This window comes from Myodes glareolus, chromosome 13, assembly GCF_982192425.1.
Source record: "Myodes glareolus chromosome 13, mMyoGla1.1, whole genome shotgun sequence".
In the NCBI taxonomy this organism is placed as follows: Eukaryota; Metazoa; Chordata; class Mammalia; order Rodentia; family Cricetidae; genus Myodes; species Myodes glareolus.
Window position 1 is genome coordinate 27,109,300 of NC_142038.1, and position 24,384 is coordinate 27,133,683.

General features: G+C 51.5%; 1 protein-coding gene across 1 annotated transcript; it reads right to left on the reverse strand.

Annotated features, from left to right (window-relative positions):
- Positions 1 to 41: 41 nt before the first annotated feature.
- Csf1r (colony stimulating factor 1 receptor) lies at positions 42 to 24,011 on the reverse strand. Its single transcript, XM_087896029.1, has 21 exons — positions 23,762 to 24,011; positions 20,037 to 20,294; positions 19,358 to 19,642; positions 18,963 to 19,099; positions 18,181 to 18,340; positions 15,792 to 15,981; positions 14,068 to 14,183; positions 13,799 to 13,919; positions 13,492 to 13,682; positions 12,132 to 12,250; positions 7,289 to 7,415; positions 7,078 to 7,182; positions 6,546 to 6,656; positions 5,489 to 5,651; positions 3,318 to 3,406; positions 3,124 to 3,221; positions 2,197 to 2,319; positions 2,004 to 2,115; positions 1,259 to 1,358; positions 961 to 1,069; positions 42 to 862 (listed from the first exon to the last, which is right to left on the reverse strand). Exons 1-21 carry the CDS (start codon positions 23,808 to 23,810, stop codon positions 692 to 694), a joined length of 2,934 nt encoding a protein of 977 aa, XP_087752155.1. The 5' UTR covers positions 23,811 to 24,011; the 3' UTR covers positions 42 to 691.
- Between the last annotated feature and the right edge of the window lie 373 nt (positions 24,012 to 24,384).

Genomic DNA, 24,384 nt, shown 5'->3' on the forward strand with positions numbered 1-24,384 from the left:
GGTAGGCACTTGTGTGGTGCAAAGAACCAGACACTGCTGGCTGTGTTAATGCTATTAGTTTAATGTTGACTGTTAATGAGGACAAATCACTTGGAGAGGAGCTTGCAGTATTTGCTTGGTGTGGCCAGCCTTGCACCAAGGCCCCATGCCTTCTAGCTTAGAATAACAGGGTACTAGATAGAACACCCCTCACTTTTAGCTGCCACTTGGCTCATTCTAGCAGTACAAGATCCAGGATGAGGTGGGACTATATAGAGTAAAGGTCAAGAGTAGAGACCAGTCCTGTGAGCTTCTTAGGAAGGAGCCATCCTGCCTCAAGAAACCAGTAGTCTTTGAGCATGGCAGGGAGGCAGGCCCTCTGCTTACCTACAGCCTTGGGAGCCTTGTCTTTCTGAGACATAAAGTCAGTCTTTCCATTGAAACACAAGAGAGTTGGGAACAGGATGAAGATAGTGATCTAGGGGTGCATGAATTGGCATAGTAAATACAGGCTAGCGCTGTGGAAACCCCATTGGCAGTGATGGCCCAGGCTCTGGGAATGGGAGCCTCTGACCTCCCAAGACCCCTCATGTTCTGAAGTTTCAGAGCTGGACCAAGCTGAGGACAAAGTTCATATGTTCTCCCCATGTCGCCCGTCTATGGAGGAGGTAGAGCTGGGAAGTTAGGAGCAGCAGCGCTCCACTGTCCCGCTTTAGCAGAACTGGTAATTGTTGGGCTGCAGCAGGGGCTGGGCGATATCCCCTGGCTCACAGCAGGCCAGTTGCTCACTGGAGCTCTCCTCTGGCTCACTGCTGCTGCTGCTGCTGCTGCCACCACCTCTGTCACTGCCACTGCTGCTGCTGCTTGGCAGGTTAGCATAGTCCTGAGGAGGAAGAAAGAAGCCAGAGACAGTGAGCTGAGGACTTGGAGGAGCAGCCCAGCCTGCTCTAGCCAGCCAGGCGGCCATTCCATCCTTCTCACCTGCTCTTTCCTGTCCTGTTGGGCCTGCTCCTGAAGGAGGAAACAGATCTGCTGGAAGGTGGGTCTCTTGGTAGGCTCCAGGTCCCAGCAGGACTGCATGATGCTGTATCTGGAGACAGAACAAAGTTTGCCCATGTCAGGGCATATCACTAGGGAGATCTACCTAGTGAAGGACCCCCAAAACTAGTCAGAAGTAAGTTCGGGGCTAGAGGTATGGCCCAGTGGTACAGCACATGGTCATCTAACAAACCACCCAAACCCTAGAATCCATTTGCCTCCCTTAGGTGCCTTTGCATACATGTTCTTTGGCGCGAATACAGGCTGGGCCATTTGGTATCCATCCTTCACCAGTTTGTAGAACTTGCTGTTCACCAGGATGCCTGGGTAGGGATTCAGTCCTGCAAAGACCAGGCGTGTATAAGAGACCACACTTGCTTTCCCCTTCCCCACACACATGCATCTCAGGCAGCATGTAAAGGCCCTATCCCAGCTGTAGTCCTAGAGCAGAAACTACTCACATGCCCAGGACTTCCTAGGTGAGGTTTACGCGGTAAGCATGCTTAGGCTTTGGGAACCCACAGCCTTCAGCCCCTCATTACCAAGCACAGAGGGTCCAGCATAGACTTTGGAAGTAGATGGAACAAAGCCTGGATTGCGAATCAGCAAAGAGGTGATGCCTCATGACTTGGTAGTACAGTTACAGACTCAGCACAAGGGTGTAAATGGGAGCTAGATGGTGACTAGCTGCATGGCATCTTCAATGGCATTTGGCAGGTGGCATTCTAAATAACAGCTACTGCCAACCAAGCAGAGGAAGTGAAGGAAGGACTCAGGAAATGTGCATTGTTGGGGCGGGGGGGGGGGGGGGGGTTCTGGATTGCATACCGGTACTGGTGCGCTGGTTCAAGAGCCCTTGCCAGCCCTTGCTGTGTCTTGGACACCAGGCGTCTTTGAATAGATTTCATCCACAAGGCTCAAGACATTAGTCAAGTAGCCAAAGACAGGTGAGCTCTAGACTGCCAGAAGCAGGTTTAACAACTCACCAAGTGAGAAAATCTCCCAGAGGAGGATTCCGTAGGACCACACATCACTCTGAACTGTGTAGACGCAATCGAAGATGCTCTCTGGGGCCATCCACTTTACAGGCAGGCGTGCCTGACAAGACAGTCCCACGTCACTTTGGGCTGTGGCTCTCCACAGCCTGCCCGACCAGTCACACTAGCTCTCAGCACTCACGTTGCCCTTGACGACATAGTTGGAATCATTCATGATGTCCCTCGCCAGCCCAAAGTCCCCAATCTTGGCCACGTGTCCACTGGTCAATAGCACGTTTCGAGCTGCTACATCCCGGTGGATGCACTGAGGAAAACACAAGCCAGGAAGGGGAGCGTGAGCTCTTGGGTCTCTGATGAGGGAGTAGATGACAGGTTTTGGTAGTCTCCTCTCTACTCCTGTTCAAACTTGTGCAGGCCTGAGCTCTGAGAGAATTTAATGTGGCCAGTTGAACATTTAGAAAGCCCCACAGCCCTGTCTCCCACACTCCTCTTGCCCTCTGAGCGGCAGTAACAACTGGGCGGCTGCTGCCTCAGAAGCAACCGTCCCTATGCTGCGAGCACCGGCCCACATCATTCCTAACACCGACAGCTGCCACCTCCGAACGTACAGTACCAGGTGCTTCTCCAAGCATTTGCATACACAATAACCTATCAGACCCCCTAAACAGTTCGTGAGAGTACCCATTTTTGTAGGCACAGACCTTGAGGCTTATGGAATCTGAACTGTCACAGCAAAGAGTGGAACCAGCAGACCTTTTGCCCTCAAGTCTGCTCTGGGGGTGGCGGAATGAGCCCTTGAGTTCTGACATCCTTATAGCTCAGCCAGCAAGACTAAGTGCTTCATGAGGAAAAACAACTGTTACAGTTGTTAAGCTGTTAAGCCTGTCCGTGCTCACGTAGGGAAACCAAACAGGCTTGCAAAGGCCGGGGGCCAGGCCTCCAGGAGGAGCCTGCCTCAGCACCATTATCTCCCACCACCTTCTCAGTAAACTGCCCCCTTACTCTCTCACACTCCCACCCCTCCACTGCTTCTCCCCGGGCCCCCTCCCCTTCCCTTCTTCCTTCTCACGGTCAGAAGGAAGTTCAGCCTCTCCTCACCCAGACTCACGTTTTTAGAAGCCAGGAAAGCCATGCCCTGAGCCACTTGGCTGGAGAAGTGGAGAAGGTCCCAGAGCTCCAGTGGCCGACTGGCCTCTTTGTTCAGATCTAGGAAAAGGCATCCAGGCAACCCCGTCACACTTTGTTCCTCCTCAGCCCCAGTCCCCAGCCCCTAAACACACCCCTGTCCTGCTACCTCCGCACCTTGTTCAAAGAAGGAGTCATTTGAAGACGTAGAGACAGGCCTCATCTCCACATAGGTGTCTACGCCCTGACTGGAGAAGCCACTGTCCCTGGATGGGAAAGAGAATTGGGAAGTGATCAATGCCCAGCCCTGCAGAGCCTAGCCCAGGCATTGTCCTCCAGTTGCCCTGTGGACTCCCCTGAGTCACTCAGCAGAGGGGAAGGAACCTAAAGGTCAGCCTGAGTGTCCCTCTCTGATAAGGAAGGCCCCATGCCATATTCTACTTAAGCAATCATTGTGCCCTGCTTAGCCATCCCCAGTGCCAGAGACACCCCATCCTGTCATTGGGCAGCTCTGCCTGATGAAGGGCTTTGCTGCTGCTAATACCTACGTGCTTCTGGGAGTTCCTTCTCTCTCCTCAAAAGTTGGGAGAAGTTTCTCTGGCCGCCCTGCTGGAATATGAGTACATTCCAGGCCCCTTCCCTGATCTTGCCCTACAGTATCTCACCAGCTGGTTTCTCATTAAATATTACTCCAGGAGGGTGGCACTATGGCTCAGTGTAAAGGCACTTATGGGCTGAGCCCAATCCCAGAGACCCATATGATGGAGAGAGACCCAGCTTATATATCAACATTACAAATAAATGTAAAAAGAAAAAAATTTTAAAAATTTAAAAGTCATACAGGAAGGGGCCTGGAGAGATGGCTCAGTGTGCTTAGTTGGAGAATCTGGGTTTGGTTCATGAACCACAGAGGACTCACAACTGCCTGTAACCCCAGTTCCAGGGTATCTGACACCATCCTGGCCTCTGTGTGAACCAGAAACACATATAGTACTCACACACACACACACACACACACACACACACACACACACACACAAGCACACACACTCATACATACTTAAAACCAATTGCTTTGAGGGGTTTTAACATTACCCATGCTGCCTGGCAGCCACTAATAGCATTAAATTTGAGAGAGCAGAGCTTAAACTGGCTTAGGGCATCTGAGCCCCAGGGAGACGGTTTTGTTGTTGTTGTTGTTTTGTTTGCTTGCTTTGTGAAGACTGTGTCTGTGGGTTTGATCACCAGGCAACACCCAGGGATACCCAGGCTTTCTCCGTAGATGTTGAGCCACCTGTAGACGCACAGCCCTGTCCTGAACAGCCACTGCCGAAGCTAAGCAGCCAGCCAGATCTGGTTTGCCAGCAATCTGCTGCCCATACTCTCGGGCTTCCCGAAAGAGAAACTCGGGTCTCCATTAGGATCCTTCCATGGCAGTCAGCATCTCCTCGTTCTGGAAACCACACTGCTGTAATAGCATAACTTGGGGGCCCTAGGTAGGTCCCATTTAGATGCCACTTGCTCCGGACATGTCCCACTGTAGGGACGCTTTGATTGTCTGTACACTTAAAGAAGGAAGCTAGGGAACCTCCTTTTCCTTTGGCTCCCCCAGGCTCAGCAGCAGCCAGGGCCTTCACTATAAGCACAGAGTAGACTCCCTTGGTTCTGAGCATGGCCTGATCCCAGTACTGCTGCACTTACAGCCCCACACACCATGACCCAAAACGGAGACTCCAACGTAAAACATAGGTTTAGCCAGGTTCCCTCTCTGCCCATCATGGGCAACAGGAAACTTGTTTCTTCCTCTCTCTGCTTCCCCATGTGGCTCTGTCCATAGCCTCTGGTGGCTTCCAAAAATCACAGGAGAGCAGAAGACCCCAAGAGATTCAACACTGTTGGCTTACCAGGGGAAACTGAGGCCTGAGCGGACCAGGAACCTCACCACAGGCAGGCTGTTTTGTTACCTCCATCCCACAACTCTGTTCTCACTTCCCCATGGGGATGTGGAGACAGGTTAGCCATTCCTGAGGGGACTGACTACGTGTCCCGCAACCCCCACAGATATGCTGTGAGACAAACAGGAACACGCAATTGCCCCAAGTCTTCCATGTGAGGGCCTAGGAGAACCTTTCCACATTTAAAGGTGATGGATTCATGAACCAAGCCATCCACTTCCACATTCATGGAGCATGCTAAGTGTTCAGAATGATAAGGCTAAGTTGTTGAATGATAGGAATGTGTTGTAAGAAATCAGAGTTTCTGTAAAGCCTGGGGTAGGTACTCCTCATGATACAAACAGGCTGCGTGGGACCCCTTCCCGTCCTGGCCCACCCTTTGCCAGGAGCTACCTGCGCACGTATTTCTTCTCCAAGTGGATGTTCTTGTAGCCGGAGTCCCCCTCGGGATCCTGACCAGGACTCAGGCTGGGTCCCAGCATGGCCTCGGCTTTCCGTCGCAGGAAGTTGAGTAGGTCGCCATAGCAACAGTATTCAGTGATGACCAGCACTGGCCCTAAGGCAGCCAGAAGAGGGAGTGAGAAAGATGCACCCCAAGGTTCCACTCCCCATGTGAACAAGGGCCTCTGAGTTCTAATCCTACCTCTGGGAGCAAGCTTCTCAGTGTTTTAATAACCTTATTTGTATAAAGCCACTAAAAATTTAACAAAACTCCTCAAAAAGCCTAGCCTAGCCTAGCCTAGGGTAATGACGCTTGCTTATCATCCTGGCCCTTGCAAAGCTAAAACAAGATGGTGAGTTTAAGGCCAGCTTAGGCTACACAGCAAATTCCAAACCAGCCTGGATTAAAATGAGACCATCTCAAAAAAGTAAAAAAAAAAAAAAAAAAAATAGTTCAAAAAGTCTGTTTTTCAGAGAATGTCAGTTCTGTACAGGACAACGCTGCTATAATGAAGAGGAGAGAGATGAGTTGGACCTTGGGGGCATGGATGTCTGGGGTAGGAGCTCTTTAAAAGGTAGATCTAAACCACATGCCTTTAATCCTAGCACCCTGCTGGCAGAGGCAGGTGGATCTCTGTAAGTACAAGGCCAGCCTGGACGATAAAGTTCATTCCAGGACAACCAGGACTACACAGAAAAGCCCTGTCTCAAAAAACAAAAAACAAGCAAACAAACAAAAAAACAACGATAGTAAATCTTGAGGGGTGGGGAGAAAGGGCTTCATGATAAATTCCTTGTAAGTGGGCTTAGTGGGGGCTGTGCATAGATTTCTGCATCACCCACCCACGAGCAGCTCCTGCTCTGTCTATAAATCTAGGCTGAGACTATCAGGAATTTGGAGGCAGGAGTCCTACAGGCACTTACAGCTCAAGGGGACCTTGAAGCCAGATGTCCAGGCACCCTCAGATACCCAAGCCCATAAATATACCCCTTCCTGCCCAGCTCTCACCTCCGTGAGTGCAGGCTCCCAAGAGGTTGACTATGTTCTCATGCTGTCCCAGGTGACTCATGATCTTCAGTTCTGACATGAGGGCCTCCTTCTCATCAGCATGAGCCGTGGCTGGGAAAAGAAGCGCCCGGAGAACCAGAGGGATCAGAATCCAAAAGAAGGAGGAGAAATACAGACATACAAATGGGAGGGAGGGAGAAAGACAGAAGGAGAGGAAGGACGGGCCTGTTATTGAGCTAATCTGGAGGGGAGGAAGCCAAGCCGTGACAGGGTCATTTCCTGGGTGGCTTCTGTTCACCCTAACTTCCCTTGGGCTCAGTCAGAAGGCCCATTCCTCCTCAAAGGTTGACAGAGACCCTCAGAACCAGGAAACGCAAGGAGCCTGGAGCTCAGTCAGGAAGTCAAGTCCCAACTTAACCACCGCCCCGCCCGTCCCCGTGCCAACAGGTTGAGAGTGTGGACAGACAGCACCTCTTGGGACAGCGGTGCCAGCCCACTCCCCATCCCCCACGCTGCACCTCCTCCGACTCACACTTCAGCATCTTCACAGCCACCTTCAGCACGGCATCTTCTTTGCCCAGACCAAAGGCTGTGGCCTCCACCACCTTCCCAAAGGCGCCAGCTCCGAGCGTCTTTCCTATCACACAAACAGGCTCCTTAGGCTCCTGAGGCCAACTGGGTCCCTGCAGCCCCCATCATCAGCCCCGGGATGGAAGATCACAGAGTGCTGAGACCACTCTCACCAAATTGCAGGTTGTTCCGGGGGAATTCCCACTTCTCATTGTAGGGCAGCTGGGTGGGGTCGATGAAGGTGTAGTTGTTGCCTTCGTAGCTCTCAATGATCTTCCAGCGCACCTGGTACTTAGGCTTCTGCAGAAAGAAAGGGAAGCATGGCGGTGGGCTGATGGGCTGGCAGACGGACCTTGCATCTCACCTCCTGAGAGCACGAGAAGACAACGCTCTTCTCTCAGCCTGTTGTGAGTTGAAAGGGAGCGAGGCATCTTGTGGGCATAGTGGCAAAAGCTAGTCCATGCTGGATTCTGCCTTACTGTGTGACCTTCCCTTCTCCAAACCTCAGTTTCCTTAGCTGTTCATTCAAAGATTTGGATAAGATAATTCCTGGAGGCCTTGATGCCTCTGAATTTGATAATTCCTGGGCCAAAGTGGAGGGTGGATGTTGAGAACTATCCATTAGTTCACACACTATTCTCTCATCCAAATAGTTTATGTTGGTGGTTTTGTTCTAGGGACTGGACCAGGGCCTTATGTATACAGAAGTACATACTGTACAACTAAGCTATCCTCCTCCAGCCCTACATTTATTTTCAATCGTAATCAAATATACAGAAAATGTACCACTCCAAACATTTTCAACTATACACCTCAGTGGCATTAAGTGCATTCACGCTGATAGGAAACCAATTTCCAGAACTCTTTTGATCTTGTAAAATGAGTTCTGTACCCAGGGAATAGCAGTTTCCCACCGCCTCCCCCTTTAGAGCCCCTGGAAGACACAGCTCTACTTTGTCTCGAATCATTTTGTTTCCCTGGGTATTTCATACGGTATTTTTTTTGTGACTGAGAATCATGTTGTCATCACATCTATGCTGAGGTCAGAATCACTCTTTTTCCAGCTGAATAATACAGCCATGCAGTAAAAGAATACATTTTACTGAGCATTCACTTCTATCAAGCATGATAGATTCATTATTGAACAAGGCAGACACTTGATCCCATGAGGCTAGCATTTGCGTGGCTAAGAGAGGTGTTCAACTTAAATATATAGATAGGCAACCTTCAAATAATGCTGTGAAAGATGCTCCCATAGGTGCAAATAGTGTCAAGTCTGTTATGGGGTGATCATCCACTTTCTGATTGGAATTGGGGGTACAGGAAGGAATCCACTTCTGGTACTGTCATCTTGGTCAAAAGTTCCTGGCTAGGGAGGTTCTTAACCCTAGTGGGGAATATACAGTTGCCGTTTTGCTAAATGGATCTGATATGCCTGTCCGTTAACCTCCAAAACAATTCTATTTATCCCCGTAGCTCAGCGTTGTTCTTAGCTTTGGGCAGAGGAGCTGCTGGTTGCAATAGTCAGCAGTAACTGCAGAGACTCATGACGAGTCAAAATGCTGCGAGTAAGGGATTGGTGACTGCTCAGCCGCAAATGAGACATCTGTGTTCCTCCGAGGCCCAGAGGACACCGTAGAAAAGACAGGAAGAGCCAGAGTGGGGTGGCGTGTTACAAAGACTGTCTTCCAGGCATGGCACGGCTAATGGATTCTTGAATTCACAGCAGGTCTGAGTACCTGCATAAGACCTGGACAGTTTGGGCCTGCCAACAACCTGTCACGGAGGACAAAGAGGCTCACAAGTGCCCACTCCCTGTCAAACTTTAGGCAATTACTGGTTATGGGGGTGGAGAGACGTTTTTCTAAGTTATACAGCCCATCTCCGTAGTAACTTCTCACCTACACTTCTGTCAGAAGCCCTAACAAAACATATTGGAACACACATGCATGCAAACACACAAATATACACACATACATATGTACACATACACACATAGTCTCTCTCTCTCTCTCTCTCTCTCTCTCTCTCTCTCTCACACACACACACACACACACACACACACACACACACACTAAAGTGAAAGAGTTTGGAGAAAGAAAGGGGACCAGCAAGTATGAGAGAGGTGAACGAGAGAGAATAATGAAGGTGAAAATGATTAATAGCATCAATGTACATTATGTCCATGCTTGAAAACATCATATTGAAACTCACTATCACATATAAGTAATAGATTATAACAAACCTTTTTAAACGTTTGAAAAATAACATCATGAAGTCAGCAAAGCAGGGTGACGTGACCGAGAGTGGTGTGAGATGAGCCAGAGAGCCCATGAGGAGCCAGCCCGAGAATTGTCCAGGCAGAGAGTGCACAGATGCTGAAGAGCTTGCATGGGGTAAGATCCTGACAAACTCAGGCAGGTGACCAATGCAGCTCAGGGGATGAGAGGGGAGCTTCTACGCAGGAAGGCCAGGAGGGCTGTAAGAAGTGGGCTATCTCCTAACTCTAGGGGAAGGAAGAGGTGGTGAGGCAGAGCCCTCTGACAGAGGGGGTGCCCACATATTACACCCTATACTGGCTCCAGTTCCCTTTCGGGTTCTCTGTGCCTCCCCCCCATACATCTGGGGTCTGGATAGAAGCGGGTGATTGTTTCACCTTCTCTTGCTCCAGGGCAGCTGCTTGAGGGTACCACATCATGAATTAACCTGAGAAGTGTTGAGGGGAGGTCCCATTTATGGGAAAGTGGAAGCTGGGGTAGTGGAGGACACTGGGTCAACAGACCAACTGGATGTCCAGTCAGGTCTTGGGGACAGGGTCTAAGCCTTGGATGCTTCAGCGAGAAGAACTAAAGGATGCATGAGTGTTGGAGAAGGAAGGGCTTCCGGTTGGACATTTGAGACAAAAGTTAGACATAAAGAACACACCCGACTGGTCACGACGGCACACACTGTAATCCTAACACTTGGGAGATGGAAGCAGGAGGATGGAGTGTTCAAGGCCTTAGCTACGGAAGGAGTTTGAGGCCATCCTGGAAGCTATAAAGACCCAGTCCTCAAGCAAACAAACAACAATAACAAATAAAAACAAGCAAGCAAACACAAAAACCCAACAACAACAAAACATCTGCACATTATGGCTTGGGGAAAGAGGCTGAAAGGAGATTTCGGGAGGAAACTCTCCTGGGCTGGGAGACCCCTCCTGCCCCTTGCATCCTGCATCTCTAGGAGTCTCTGTGGCTGCGACTATTTTTCTCCCAGCCACTTCTGCTTCCCTGTTTTTCTGCAGCTGGGCTGACTCAGCCCTCCCACCTCCGCTAGGGCCTTGCTGGAAGGGATGAAGGGAAGAGAGAAGGGTGGGGGAAGGGAGGTTGCCTGAAAGCTCCCAGGGCTGAATCTATGATTTTAGTGCTGGACACCCCTCCCCGCCACCAACCTCAGGGATTTCTGCTATCCCAGAGACTTGGGAGGGGGGGGCATCCTTATAAAAGTGAGTGGCCTACAAGGTTTCTTCTTATCAGGAGCGGTGCCTGGAAGGCCAGTTGCAGGGGCTTCCTAAGCCTTTCCTGGAAACTGAGCCTGGCTAAATTCTCACTGCGTTATCAATCAATTTACCAATTGCTCATACTAGCCCTAAGTCTGGGTCCTCCCTTGATCTTCTGACGTGGACTGAAGAGAGCTTGGAAACATCAGCTCTTGGCCACTCCCCTGATCAGGCCTCTGGCTCTGTGGGATCAATTTTGAGCCTGGGGAAGGTGGAGACCTGAACACTTTCCACTGGAAGCTCTGCAGACACTCCTGCCTCAATTAGGCCTGGTCCCAGCATCTCTCCAATCCTCTTTCTGATTCTGCCCTCCCCTCCTCTGAGCCCACCTCTCTCCCTTCCTTTGTCCCTGTCCTCAGGGCCCGCTGACTCCTGCTCTTTCCTCTTCCCCTGTTTCTTCCTGGACTGTTGTGGTTTCTTTTGGTGACAGAAGGTGATGACTCAGCCCTGAGCAGAAGCAACCCTTCCACAGGCAGGCCCCTTCTCACCCAGATCTGGGCGATAGAAAAGTGGGGGATGGACAGGTGGCACCAAGTCACCTGGGCAGAATCTGTGCAGAAGAGAACTGCCTCTTGTCCTGACCCTCAGGGTGCCTCAGCCAGGGGACACCAAAGGGCGTGTGGAAGAAGGCAGCCTAGCGCTGCAGCTCTCCTGGCCTTAGATTGCTTAAGAAGCAGTTAAATTTCCTGCATGGAACATGAGAAGGTACTTGGAGCACAATACTCAAAGCATGGTGCCGTAGAGAGAGTCAGCTGAGGTGTTCTAGACCTCCATCAGGTGATGCCAGACAGCCAAGGCAGAAAGGCCTGAGGGAGCCTGTGGCTCATGGGGTACCAGAGAAAGTTTTTTTAGGTTAAAATAAGGAAGAATTTTGTATATCTCCGAGGACCCGGTAGCCGTGACAGTGACTAAGCCATGTCTGGGTGGTGAGCAGCACCCAGCAACCACTTTGGCGTGTGGTCAAGGAGATGCCAACTTTAGCCACGCTCCTATCCCAACGTGCATGAGTTGGGTCTGCAGCCAACTTCCTCCTTGCATGGAAACACAAGCTCCACCACCAAGTCCTGTCTTTCTTCAACAACCCACCCCGACTCTATACATACAGGGTAGAGGATCTTGGTGATGAACCCCAAATTACAGGTAGAGAAAGGAGCTTGAACATACCCATTGCCCTGCGGTTCCGCCCCCGGCAGAGCCAGGCAGAGCTAGGCACCTTAAAAGGTAATTTTATACCTTTTTTTATACCTTCTCCTCCCTGCCACCTCCACCCCCAATGGTCAAGCATAGGATTATGGCACCGGGAACTTCTTGGTGCTAGCCCGTGTTGACACACAGTAGACAGCTAATGAACAGCCCTGGTTGCGTGACAGCCTGTCAGAACGAGCATGAGCAGGGCTCTTCCTCCTCTGCTCTCTCAGGGGCCCGGCCCAGCTCCGTGGCCCAGCTCCGTGGCCCAGCTCCGTGGCCTAGCTCACCTGCTTGTACTTGTACAGGAGCAGCAGCAGCAGCAGCAGCAGCAGAGACATGACAGACATGCAGGCTATCACCACCGGAGTGAACAGGTACTCATCAGGGATCTGTGTTCTGGTTTTTTCTGGAAGGGGAGGGGCAGAGGAGTGAGCAAGCGGGGAGACTGTATTCAGTCCCATCCCTCTGCCAGAGCGTGAAAACTCTCTGAAGCAGGCTGGCTCTCTGGCCAGCTACCGTTTGGACCCAAATCCTAGTGTTGGGGCTTTATTGCTTGCACCTGTGGGCAGAGAGGCCTTGGCGGGGAAATCCTCCTCAGCTTTCCTGTGGCTTCCTCAGGTGCCCTGTGTGACTTCAGCAGCTTTCTGAGAGCCAGCTTAGGGCCCTCGGGTCTCCCCTCCCTGACCCCTAGTTATCTTCATGTGGTCGGAAGGACACAGTCCATTTCCACATCCAGCTAGGACTTGGGTCCCTTAGGTGATGCGTGACACCAAACTGGAACTCCTCTAAGCATTTCAGGTGTATTGTCCTTCCAAAATGAAGGAAGGAGGGACTTTGCTGCTAGTGGGTGAGGGGTCATAGAGGCAATGCCTGGTACAGTGCCAGCATTTGTCACCGTGGGGCTTCGCTCTTTAAAACTGCCCCCACCGCCAGTGACACAGCATTCCCGGATAGCAGGGCCCATGGGTCTGCCAACAGCTGCTCCAGGTTAGTGGCTGGAGGACATGAGTGACATGATCCCTGAGCCAAGCAGAAGCCAAGGATTGGGAGCTTCACCCAGGCCCCAGCACAGTAGCAGTTTAGGGGCTCGGGGAGGCTGTGGGCTTCTGAGTGAGACTAGGCCCAACTGCAGGCTCCATATCAGCACTGGGCAAATCCTCGCACTGGGGCCCTGAGTGAGGACTGTGTCTCGGCAAGGTTCGGGCAGGGCAGACAACAAGGTGGGGCTGGAGAGGAAGGGAGGAAGCATCCCTCCAGCCGTGGACTTGGGATGAACTGTCTTTCTTCACTCCGTCATTTTTCCCCTCGTGTGAGTTCAAATGCAGGGAGGAGCCAAAGGCCCAGACTAGTAGACCAGCTTGCTGGTGTCTCTCGTATCTCTCAGTCTCTCTCGGTCCTCTATAAGCCTCTGTCTGGGGTATCTTTGCCTCATTCTTTTTTGCCATTCCCTGATCCTGCCCTTTCCTCTTCAGTCCCCAGTAAGGGATGCTGGACTTCTCCATGTCGCTATGTCCAGAGTTCTGTGACCCAGAGGTGGAACTCAGGATGGCTGGGATCTCCTCCAAGTGGAAATCCCTGGGTCGGGGGTGAGGGGTCAAGTAGTCTCTACACATCGGATGCCCATGCTGACTGAGGAGGATGGATTACCTGAAGAAACAGCCCTGAAGGCCTGGGAGCTGTTCCCCACATCGTTGTGGGCCCTGCAAATATAACTTGTGTTGTGTTTCAAGGTCCCAATGGGCAGCTGGTTCTGAATGGTCACTTTGTGGAAGGGCTCCTGACTCAGGACTTCAGAGGGGACATCACTCCAAACTTGCAAGGCCTGGGCCTCATCACACCTGGAAAGAATAGATTTTGACTCAGGGCTTTGGGGGTCTCCCAGATCAACATGCCCTTCCCACTCATGGGCACCTCCCGGATGCTCAGCTTAGGGAGGGGAGTCAAGCCTGCTGACCTGTCAGTGTGGCCCCTGCATAGTATCCATGTCACATTGGGCTGAGGGTACCCAGAGACATCACAGAGCAAGACATCAGAGCCGTTCACAACGATCCACGAAACACTGACCTCTGGGAGATCTGCGGAAGAGGGGAAGGATGAACAAAGGCAGGATCAGCCTTAGGGGTGAGGTCTCTGTCTCTTGACCACCTGCCCTGAGCCTGCTACCCTCACCCTCCCTGCCCCCGCCCAGTATACCCAATCCTGGGCAGCCTCCCTGTCACTCACATCGCAGGGTGAGTTCAAAGGTCACATTGTTCCAGCCTGCCTTGTTGTGGACCATTAAGGAGTATTGGCCAGCCTCCAGGGGCTTTACACGGTTCAGGGTGAGCGTGGATGTGTACCTGCAAGACACCCAAGAGACACTACTGTTGTGAACTGGTATCCTGTGATACCAGTGATACCTTCTTGACTCAGGGTGATTCTGATGGGGTTTTTGTTTGGTTTGGTTTAATGCGCCGGACTGGTTTGAGGGTTGAAGGGATGAGCATTTAGAATGCTGAACACTCAATAATAAGCACTTAATTTAATGGTTCTCTTTACTATAGAAAAGTCTAAAAACAATGCTAAAGCAAAAAGTCACCTTTGGTTGATTCCAGGTAATTTTCTTAGTCTCTAATGGATAATTTGTCCATTATGAGTTTACTTGCTGTTGTGATTTGAGACAGGATCTGATATAGCCCAGACTGGCCTCTAAATTGCTGTGCTGCCTCTAGAGCTGGCCTTGAATCCCAATTCCTCTGCCTCTGTTGCCAAGCACTGAGATAATAGACATCTGCTAATGAACGTCCAGCTAATGAATGCAGCACTGTTTAGGTAATGAACACATTTTTAAACAGGGCTGGAGAGCTGACTCACTGGCTTAGAGCACTGTGCTCTTGCAGAGAACCCGGGATTTGGTTCCTAGCACAAACATAGTGACTCGCAGCCATCTATAAATCCACTGCTAGAGGATTTGGTGCCCTCTTCTGACTTCTGCAGGCACAAGGCACACAAGTGGTGTACAGATATACATACAAGCAAAATATACACATTGAATAAAATGAATATTTAAGATGCAGTTTTAAAGGTATATTTTTATATTTTATGTGTATAAGTGTCTTGCCTGCTTGTATGTGTGTTTACCACATGTGTGTCTGCTGCCCATGGAGGGGAGAAGAGGGCCACAGATCTGTTGGAACTTGATTTACAGACAGTTAACGCTTATGGGTGCTAGAAATAGAACCTGGGTCCTCTGCAAGAGCAGCAAGTGCTCTTTAACCCCTGATCCATCTCTCCAGCAATAATGATAGCCAAATACCAATCCTTGCTTGGACAAAAATCTATGATCACTGCTGGACTAAAGTTTGCTTCTTTGGAAAGGAGTCTCAGGTTGAGGTTTGACTCTGCGGTGGAGTGCTCAACTAGCAAACTTCAGGCCCTAGGTCAGGAGAGTAAGACCCTCACAGACACACTTCATTCAGAGACAGGCAGTATCTCTCTACATCGGTGGACCCATGACCAACCCAAGCTTTAGGAGTAGAATGGTGCCAGCAGAGTGGAGGTGGGGGGAACATGCACCCCGAAAATATCCCAGAGCCTGCAAATGCATACTGTGTCTCTCTGCCCCGACCCCATGTGGACATGGTAGGTGCTTTGCAAGGCCATAAAAAGGACAGGAGGTGAAGCTAAGAGGTCCCAAGGGACCTTGAGAACATGTACCCCCAAACGGTAGAGCAGATCCTGGGAAACAGTATAGAAACTCACTGGGCGACCCAGAGACACAGTGCAGAGACAAGGACAAATAACATAGAGGACTAATACTCTCACAGTCAGGGAAATGAGATGAAGAACAGGAAGGGGGGCGGCACGGATGGGACAGGACCCAAGCATCCCCATTTCTGGCTGAAACCCCCGACACACACACACACACACACACACACACACACTGTCTGTGGTCTGACAGGCAGTACCTGTACGAGGTGGTTTTTTGGGTGATAAAGTCAAGGTTGTGCTCGTCTTCAAAGAATGGCCCCAGGTAGGTCCAGTTATAGCTCTGGAGGCCAGGGTAGGCGTCTACGTTGACTGTGAGGGTGAGGCTCTCACCCACAGCCACCTCCTGCAAGAGGCTCTGCTCAGAGGTCAGGTTTAAGTAGGCGCTCTCTGGAAATCAACACAGAAGATCTGGGGTTAGTGGGGAGATGGCCTCCTCTTTCTGTCCACTGGACCCTCCACCCCTTGACCTGATCTGAGGGTCTGAGCACACCTCTGCTCCAGGCTCTCAGTGTCCAGCCCCTGCCAGGACTCACCTCTGTCACCTGTCTTTCCACTATTGATCCACTCAGCTGTCCAGACCCTTCCGGCCTCCTCCACTATCACTCGAGTCTGGAGTTATCACCTTGGACCACTTGAGTTCAGATCACTGGGATAGCCTCCTAACTTACTTCCTCCTCTTTCTCTCCCCATAGACGGTCCCCCACGGAGCACCAGAAAGCCCTGCTAATCTCCTGCGCCCAAATCTGACCATGATGCTGCTTTTACTCAAACCTTCTAACGGCTTCTCACCTCCTCCAAGAAAAAAAGGCCTAGTTCCCATACATGGGATCTCAGGACCATTGTACCAACTACCTGCCCGATTTACCTCTCTGATCTCATATGGTACCTCTCTCTTACACCACCCCAGCCCTACTGGCAAACTCATTCCTTGAATATGGCATGCAGACCTATCTTAATGGCACAACAGCTGCTCTATGAACCAGAACTCTCTTGCCCAAAGTATCTGAGCTTGCCCTCTGCCCTGCCACCTTCAAGTCTGAATACAGATCTGGCCAAAAGTTGAAATAGTATGCATTTCTTTTTCTTTCTTTCTTTCTTTTTAATTTATTTTTATTTTATGTGCATTGGTGTTTTGCCTACGTGTATGTCTGTGTGAGGGTGCTTGATCCCCTGGTGCTGGAGTAATAGACAGATGTGAGCTGCCATGTGGGTGCTGGGAATTGAACCCAGGTCCTCTGGAAGAGCAGCCAGTGCTCTTAACTGCTGAGCCATCTCTCCAGATCAAGTATGCATTTCTTGCATTTACTGAGCGACCACTGAATGCCCGAACTGGGAGGCAGATTGGCTAGAGCCCTAGTAGAGGGCTGACATTGCGTGAGTCATGTCACTCTGCCTCTCTTCCCTTTACCTGGCAGAGTTCTGAGGAGTTCCCTGTGTGTGTTCTGAGGCCAGTGATTCATGCTTCCCTCCTCTCCTCCCCTCTGACTCTCAACACTTTAGCAGGCCACACTGCTAGACCACACTCAGAACCCCTTCGCACACTGTAGAACTGCTTTGTTGTGGGGTACTCTGTCTGTGGAGTGCACCGCTTCCCTCTCAATGGCCAGGCAATGGGAGGGCATCTTACACCCATCCTCCTTCATCCCCATGGTTGGCACCCTCGCCACCTTCTGTAGCTTCCTACATCCCCTCTTGTGGCTGCTCCCAGCTCCCCTCCACCCACCGCCAGGACGAGTCTTCTACTGTGGTATTTGCTCACACGCTCCAGCAGTGTGAATCTGACCAGGGCTTCTTCTGGGCTGTCCAAATACAGTCATTTACTACTAATCCCTCATTTTCTTTCAGGTAAAGGAATTGAGATGTAAAGAGGTTGGTGGACACACTATTTGGCAGAGCCAGGTTTGATGACACCCAGGAGTGGGTGCTCCTGACTCTCAGTCCCCTCTGGGTAAGCTGAGTCATGCGGAGACCTCAGCTCCCCACTTTATAACCTTCACGACCTCTCAAAGAGTGGGATGCAAATTCTCCTCTTACTCTGTTAAGGCTCCTTTGCCACCTGGCTCCTGCCTCATCTCCCCTCCCCTCGAGTCATCGCTCACACCCCACTCACATCTCTGGTATTCTCAGCTGCTTTTGGTATCTCAGAGATGCTTGGGCTCTTTTCCCTTGGGGCCTGCACATGCTGTTCCTTCTTCAAGACGTCCTGTTCCCTTCCTTTCTCATTGAGGCCCAACAACTTCACTCTCATGCCTCCTGCCCCAGCTTGTAAGCCCCAGTAAGAAGGAGCGTTGGTTTTTAGAGATATAATGTTTCCTTCACAATCCCGGCAGAGAAGCGCTATCTGTGTGTCCATGTGACACAAATATCCCCCGCTCTCAGGAATGAGTGAGCCAGCATGATCTGCCCTAGGGAGCTGCTGGGCTCCAATTCCAGCCCGGATGAGACTGGGTTACAGTGAAGAACCACCCACCTCTCCAAGGGCTTGGAGGAAGTGGAGGGTCTAGGGAGTCTCCTAAGATGGGGCTCCAGGACCAAGGCATCCTATCCCCCAACAGCCACAGGCTTCTCCCACTACCTGATGCTCACCCACCACCTGGAAGGTCATGGAGGTCGTGCGTGTGCCGAAATCATTGCCGCCCACACAGGAATATTTGCCAGCATCTTGGAAGTCCACGGCACTGAGGCTGAGGGTCCGGACTTTTTTATAATAGTCATTTTGGAAGTCGCTGCTTAGGGGGATTTCAAGCTGTAGACAGAAGGAATAGAGGTGACATACCAAAATTGTTTAGGATCTGAATTCAAATCCTCCACCTTTAAAATGATGATCAGCCTGTACTTGGTAAGGGTCTAAACACTGAGTCTCAAATGCTTCATCTATAAAATGGGATGAATACTGGTCCCTTACCCCTGGGTTAAAATGAGAGTGGATAGACACACAGCAAGGGCTCACGGCTGCATCTCACACATGATGCACGTGAGGTGAAGAATCTAGGAGGCAGCCTTTCTGTTCCTTCCTGGGGATCCTCACTTTCCCTCTTACTAAAGCCTTTCTGAAATAGCCAACATAGCTCGTGCTTCTACGGGAGACAGGAATCCTCATTCTGTCGGAAGGGAGTGTCCTCTAAGCTGTAGCAAAGGGATAGGGTAATCCCTGAAAGGGACTGGATTGCCACCCCTTTCCCCAAGACCTAGCAACCTGAGCAGCTGCTGCTGGCCCGGGGTCTCAGGCCCCTCTTCTCTGTCCTTCTCTGTCCTCTGGGCCACAGCCATGTCTCCATCCCAGAAAGCCACTCTGAGGTGAGGATGCCTCTCAGTGCTGAGAAGACGGGCAGACTTCACCATGTCCTCTCCTTTCCCTGGGGACTGACCTTGGTGTCTCCACGTTTGAGATAAACATTAAATTCGGGCTCTATGTTAGTGGCAGAGCACACAATCTTGGCAGCCTCCCCGCGAATCCGCACCAGCTCTGTAGGCTCCAATTGTACATTTGGGGGCCCTGAGGGGACTGAGACCAGAAATACAACCCGTGAACACCTAGACTTGCTGGCACTGTGCCCGACACCATGGGATCAGTTATCCTGGTTAGTTCATCACAGTTGGTCTCACGGTCAGAGTCCCACCCAACACACCTCACCCCATTTACCCTGGCGAGAAATGAGTGATTGAAAGAAGAGAGAGAATTGTCTCTGCCCTCCCCACACCCATGGCTGCCAGCTCTCCTTCCCGCCTCCATGCCCGGGCAGACTTTTTCCATCCTACGTACCTTTCTCCACTTTAAGTCGGATGCCGATGGAGAGGGATTCCTTACCATCCACCATAGCTTTGCACTGATAGTCGTAGCTGTCAATAAACTTCACCTTGTGGATGGTGAACCCTTGCCACGGGGAGAAGGAGTAGGTTATTCTGCGTGGGACCGGCCTGCCCCCGGCTCGCACGAGTGAGACGTGGGACTGCAGGGTGGGGTCGGTGATCAGGCAGGGCAGCACAGCGTCCTGGCCCTCGGTCGCTGTCACCTTCTGTGCTAGCAAATTCCAGGGCCGGACTGGATCTGAGAAGAGGATTCAAGGTGACAACTGACCATTAGTGACAGGGAGGCTCAGAAGCTTGAGCATTTGCCCAAAGTCGTCCTGTAGAAGGACCATACAGAGAGTGTTCCAGGTTGGCTTCTGTACCCTCGGGCACTTGCTGCTGTGTGATTTCAGACATAAAACAAACAAACAACAACAACAAAAAAACCTTCAACCCTTGTAAACCCCTGGAAAATGGAGGTAATCATAGCAACTACCGCATAGGGTTATTGTGAGGCCTGCCCTAAATTGTAAAACTGGATAAAGTTTGTTCATGGCCAATGCTCAAACTCACAAACTCGGATCTGGCTTACTATGCATGCTAATGCCAGGAGCTAGCCCTCCTGCCCAATACAGGGAATTTGGTATCCTCACCTTTGACATACAAGTGGATGGTGGTACTGCCCCCCAGGGGGTCGTCAAGCTCAGTACAACGATAGATTCCGGTGTTTTTGAAGGTGGCATTTCTTGTGGTCAGGATGTTTCCAGGAGATTCAGGATCCAGGGTCCAGTGGGGAGAGATGGGGCCATCCCATTCCACACTGCCGTTGCTCACACACCGTAGTGTCACCGCTGCACCTGGCTCTACAACCAGCTCTGGGCCACTGGGCTCGATGACAGGGGCCCCATGACCTAAAGGAGGTGGCAGACAGAAGTGAGGCCTGGGGTGTAGCCCTGCTACCCCCCAGTTGAGCTCGACCATGCTCTGGCAGCGAGAGTTCTGGTACTGTGGAGTCTGTATCACCTAACCCTTTATTCAGCTCCCAAATCTGTAGACATCTGCCCAGGGACTCTCCTCTGAGACTGGGTTGGGAGCCACCTCAACCTCACATGTAGACGTTCCCATAGAGCCACAGGGACCCAGCCTTCTGCATCATTTCCCACCCCAGGACAGGACCTCATCAATCCCATGTACAAAGCCATCTGTGACCGCAGAGCCAAGCCCAGGGCCCCGTTCAAGCGCAACAAGTTTCAAAGAAGCAAATGGAGAAACAGATGGCCAAGTCCTGACTTCCCTCACTTGGGAAAGAAGAAAAGATGTGAGTTCTTAGCCCAGTAGAGAGAAGCTCCATATGTCTCCTGCTGGGCCCTCTCCCACCACTGCACACCAGGTCCATGCCTTGTGGGGTGACCTGAGGCCATCCATCCTCCTCACTTTGTCCCCTCGCCTACAGATGCAGACAGTGATCACGCCTCTCCAGCACGTCAGGTTGTCCAGGTGCCGGGAAGTCTTGGCAGTATCACCTGTTGCCAAGTAAAGACTCTGTGTGTCCTGCCTGTGAATGAAACTGTTCTCACTTCTCCGGACCTGCCGGGTTTCTTAGCAGCCAATCACTTTTAAGGAAAATTTGCTTGAAGGAGAAAGGAGAACTTAAAACCCTTGTCAGGTCTTAAGGAAGGAGGGTAGCTGCCTCTGTAGTGTCAGCAATTTTTCCCAGGCCTGAAATAGGGGTGAAGGAGGGAAGTGAGAACTGATTCACAGCCTCTGAGGGGCCGGCAGGCACCCTAGGCCTGTGTGGGCGGAAACACATTGCTGGCACCCGGCTGGCCCCGGTTTCCGCCCAGCCTATGGCCCCTTCTAGACTGGCGCTCTCACTTCTGCTTCCCTGCCCTCCTGGCCATTGGTCCTCTCCACACAATGAGGGAGTCCGGGAGTCCGGGGGACAGTGTGCTGGGTCTCAGAACACTCTGTACAAAGAGTGCATGTGTCACTGTCCTGTTTGCTGGCCGCCGCAAGTCAACCCCTCCAACTCCAGCTATTGATATCGACACAGTGACATGGCAGCCCCAAGGGCATCAGGCCCTCACAGTATTCCAGTGGTTCCTAAAACCACTCCTCAGAGGGTATCCCCACACACACCCAAACGTGAGCCCAGAAAAGGAATGTCTCTTCACGCAAATGATTTCAGCCTGCTTTAAGGTCTGCTCTGATTTCAAACCCATGGGAAACATGCAGCCTATATCTGCCCGAGCTTCCGATCAGCCAGATGTAGAATAGAGAGAACACTGCCACTGCTGATGTAGATTTGTGGCTTTCCTGTGCAGTGTGACTAGCAGGAAGAGGGACAAGTTATTTCACCCTGGCCTGGGCTCACGCTGACTAGGGCTAGGGACCCTGACTGTTCTTTCCAGATGGGGAAGTTGTTGACCCTTGGGGCTTCAGACTCTCCTCTGTCTGATAGGACCAATCCCAGTGTTCACCTGGAAGACGGCAGAGCCCGAGAGGCCTCCTTGAACCAGCCAGATGGTAACTAAAGAGTTTAACCCTTAAGGTCACAGGATTCGACCTTGGGTTCTATGTCCCTGATCCTGCCTTTTCTCCCGGTAGGTTTGGTTGCTTTTCCCTTTCCCTCCCCGGAGCTACTCTGCTCCCCGTATCTTGGTCTCCTGTCTTGACCTCCAGATGTACTCTGGAGGCTTCTGCCTTACTTCTTCCTAGCCTGTTTTCCTGGATATTTACGCAGAACAGGGTTGACACACTCCACGTCCACCGCACGGCTTTCTCACTTCCCGCTGGCATGGTTGGCAGGAAGGGAAGCCCACTCATCACCTCTCCCTTTCCTTGGATAAGCGCTGATGGCCACTGACCCTGTGCCTGTCCCTTCTTCATCTCACACGTCCTTGCTCAAATTCTTCCCCCGACCCAAACCTCCTCCTTTTTGTACCTACATACTAGACTCTCATCAGCAGCTCCAGCAGGCACCCCCACAACCTCCTGTACTCATGACCACCAGCCAAAGAGAAGAGGCTGATCTCTTTCTCCCTCTAAGTGCTTCGACACTATTCCTACCCCTTTAGAAGCCCCCATGGTCCCAATCACCAGTAACATGTTAGGCTAAAAACTTAGGTTTCCCACCGATGCCTCTCACCTTCTCTTCCTTCTGGAGCTGGACATTGAACTGGGACACACACACACACACACACACACAGTGCCCCATAAGCAGTACTTGAGATAAAGCCTTGAAGGGGCAGTGACTCAAATCCACAGGACTTTCTGAGGTGAGAAGGTCTTATTCTCAAGAATGTGTGTTTCCTAACGTTTAGCACTCACATTCTAATAGGAAAGTGCCAGGACACACGACAGTGAGACTCGCTGAGCCAGCAAAGTATCCTCAGCGGACTGTTATATCACCAGAGGCCAGCAGCACCAATTCCCTAGGGACCACAGTGAGCCTGTCCTTCCCCACCAAGTTCCATCCTCCCTCCAAATAAGCAGGTGGCATGAAATAAAACAGTTGTGCTAGGCCAGGTAGAGCCAGACGAGCTTGCCGGGCCACTGAGCCATGTTTGCCAGTCCTCACCCTTAGCCTGACACCCTCCGAGATGGTAGTTTCAAAGCAACTTCTGCTGCCCAAGAAGTTAAGGGGGGCAGCGTTTAGGAAGACAATGGCTGGGGAGACCCTTTCTGGCTTCCCTGGTCCCCCTCTAGCATTCTTGCTTGTTTACTCACATAACGAGTTCACGTGTGTTCTCTTCTAACCTCCTCCGAACTCCCCACCCTCAAACCCTGGGCCAGAAAGGCCAACCTCTCATCCCGCCCCCCCCGACACCTTTACCCAAGCCTTTCCATGAAAGGGCCTTTCTGAACCGGGTCCTGCCTAATCATGGCTACCTGGGCTGTCCAACTAGTGAGACCACTCAAGGAAGAACTACGGAAGCCACTGAGCAGTCGGGGACTCCTAAGATTCTCTCAGATATGCAATCTCAGTCCTGCCCAAGACCTCTCAGCATCTGCCTTGAAGGAGTTTCCCAGGTAATTTCCTGCAGGCACACCATCCGAAACCGTTGCCCTTGAGTTTCACCCATGCCCACTTTCCCACCTGCCAATGAGTGTGGGTAGCGGCCCCCAAAGTAGCAGGGACACACTGGAGATGCACTGTGAGCCAAAGGCTACACTCGGCTCCCTCACAGCGCTGGCCAGACTGGTTCCACTTCACTCTCACCTTCTTTTCTCTCCAGATAAAAACAAATGTGCGCTCCAGCACTAGGGAAGACGGAAGCAGAGAGTGGGGGCTGCTAGTGTGGGGCGGCGACACTCAGGGTCCTTTCGCGGGCCCTCTCTGTAACACCCTCACGAACACCCCCTTTTCTGCTCTTACCATGCCAAACTGTGGCCAGCAGCAGGACCAATGGAGCCCCCAGCTCCATAGTCTCCCCGGGGCAGCGTGGGCTGATGCAGGTTGGAGGGTCGGCTGAGCACAGGGCTCCTAGCTGCTAGTTGTGCGCGGATGAGGACAGCTGAACACTCTTGTCCGCTGCACTGGCTGCCGGTCTTGTTTTCCTTTTCTTCCTCCTCGTTGGCCTGGTCCTCTTCCCCTTTTTTCTTTCTCTTTTTTTTTATGAAGCTAGGCTGAAAGGGAACTACAGAGTTTGGAAATATCAGGTCTCTAGAAAAAAACAAAGCATCACCCCTAAGGGAGAGGCAGAATGAGGCAGACTCTGGAGCAGAGCTGAACTGATCCTGCAGGGAAGTGTTTAAGTGTGAGGGACTTAAGAAGCCACCTCTGAGAAAACTTGGGAGAAGAATTATGCTCCAGAGCAAGGGTCAAGGAGCCAGTAGCACAGATAGGAGTCTCCCAGAAGCCCAATGAGTCTGCCTGAGACACGCTAGGTTGATTGATACTAAATTCTTCTGGCCTTTCTCATTTGCCTTCCAGGTTGAAGGCATCAAGATAAGGGCCACTGGGGAACTGGGTTTCTATGGTATCCAGTCTCTACAGAA

Coding starts and splice junctions, on each gene's coding strand:
- Csf1r (XM_087896029.1), bottom strand. CDS start 23,810: ATGGAGCTGGGGGCTCCATTGGTCCTGCTGCTGGCCACAGTTTGGCAT. Junction 19,643..20,036: donor CATCCACTTGTATGTCAAAG/GTGAGGATACCA, acceptor TCCTCTTCTCAG/ATCCAGTCCGGCCCTGGAAT. Junction 5,652..6,545: donor GGGAGCCTGCACTCACGGAG/GTGAGAGCTGGG, acceptor TGGCTGCCTTAG/GGCCAGTGCTGGTCATCACT.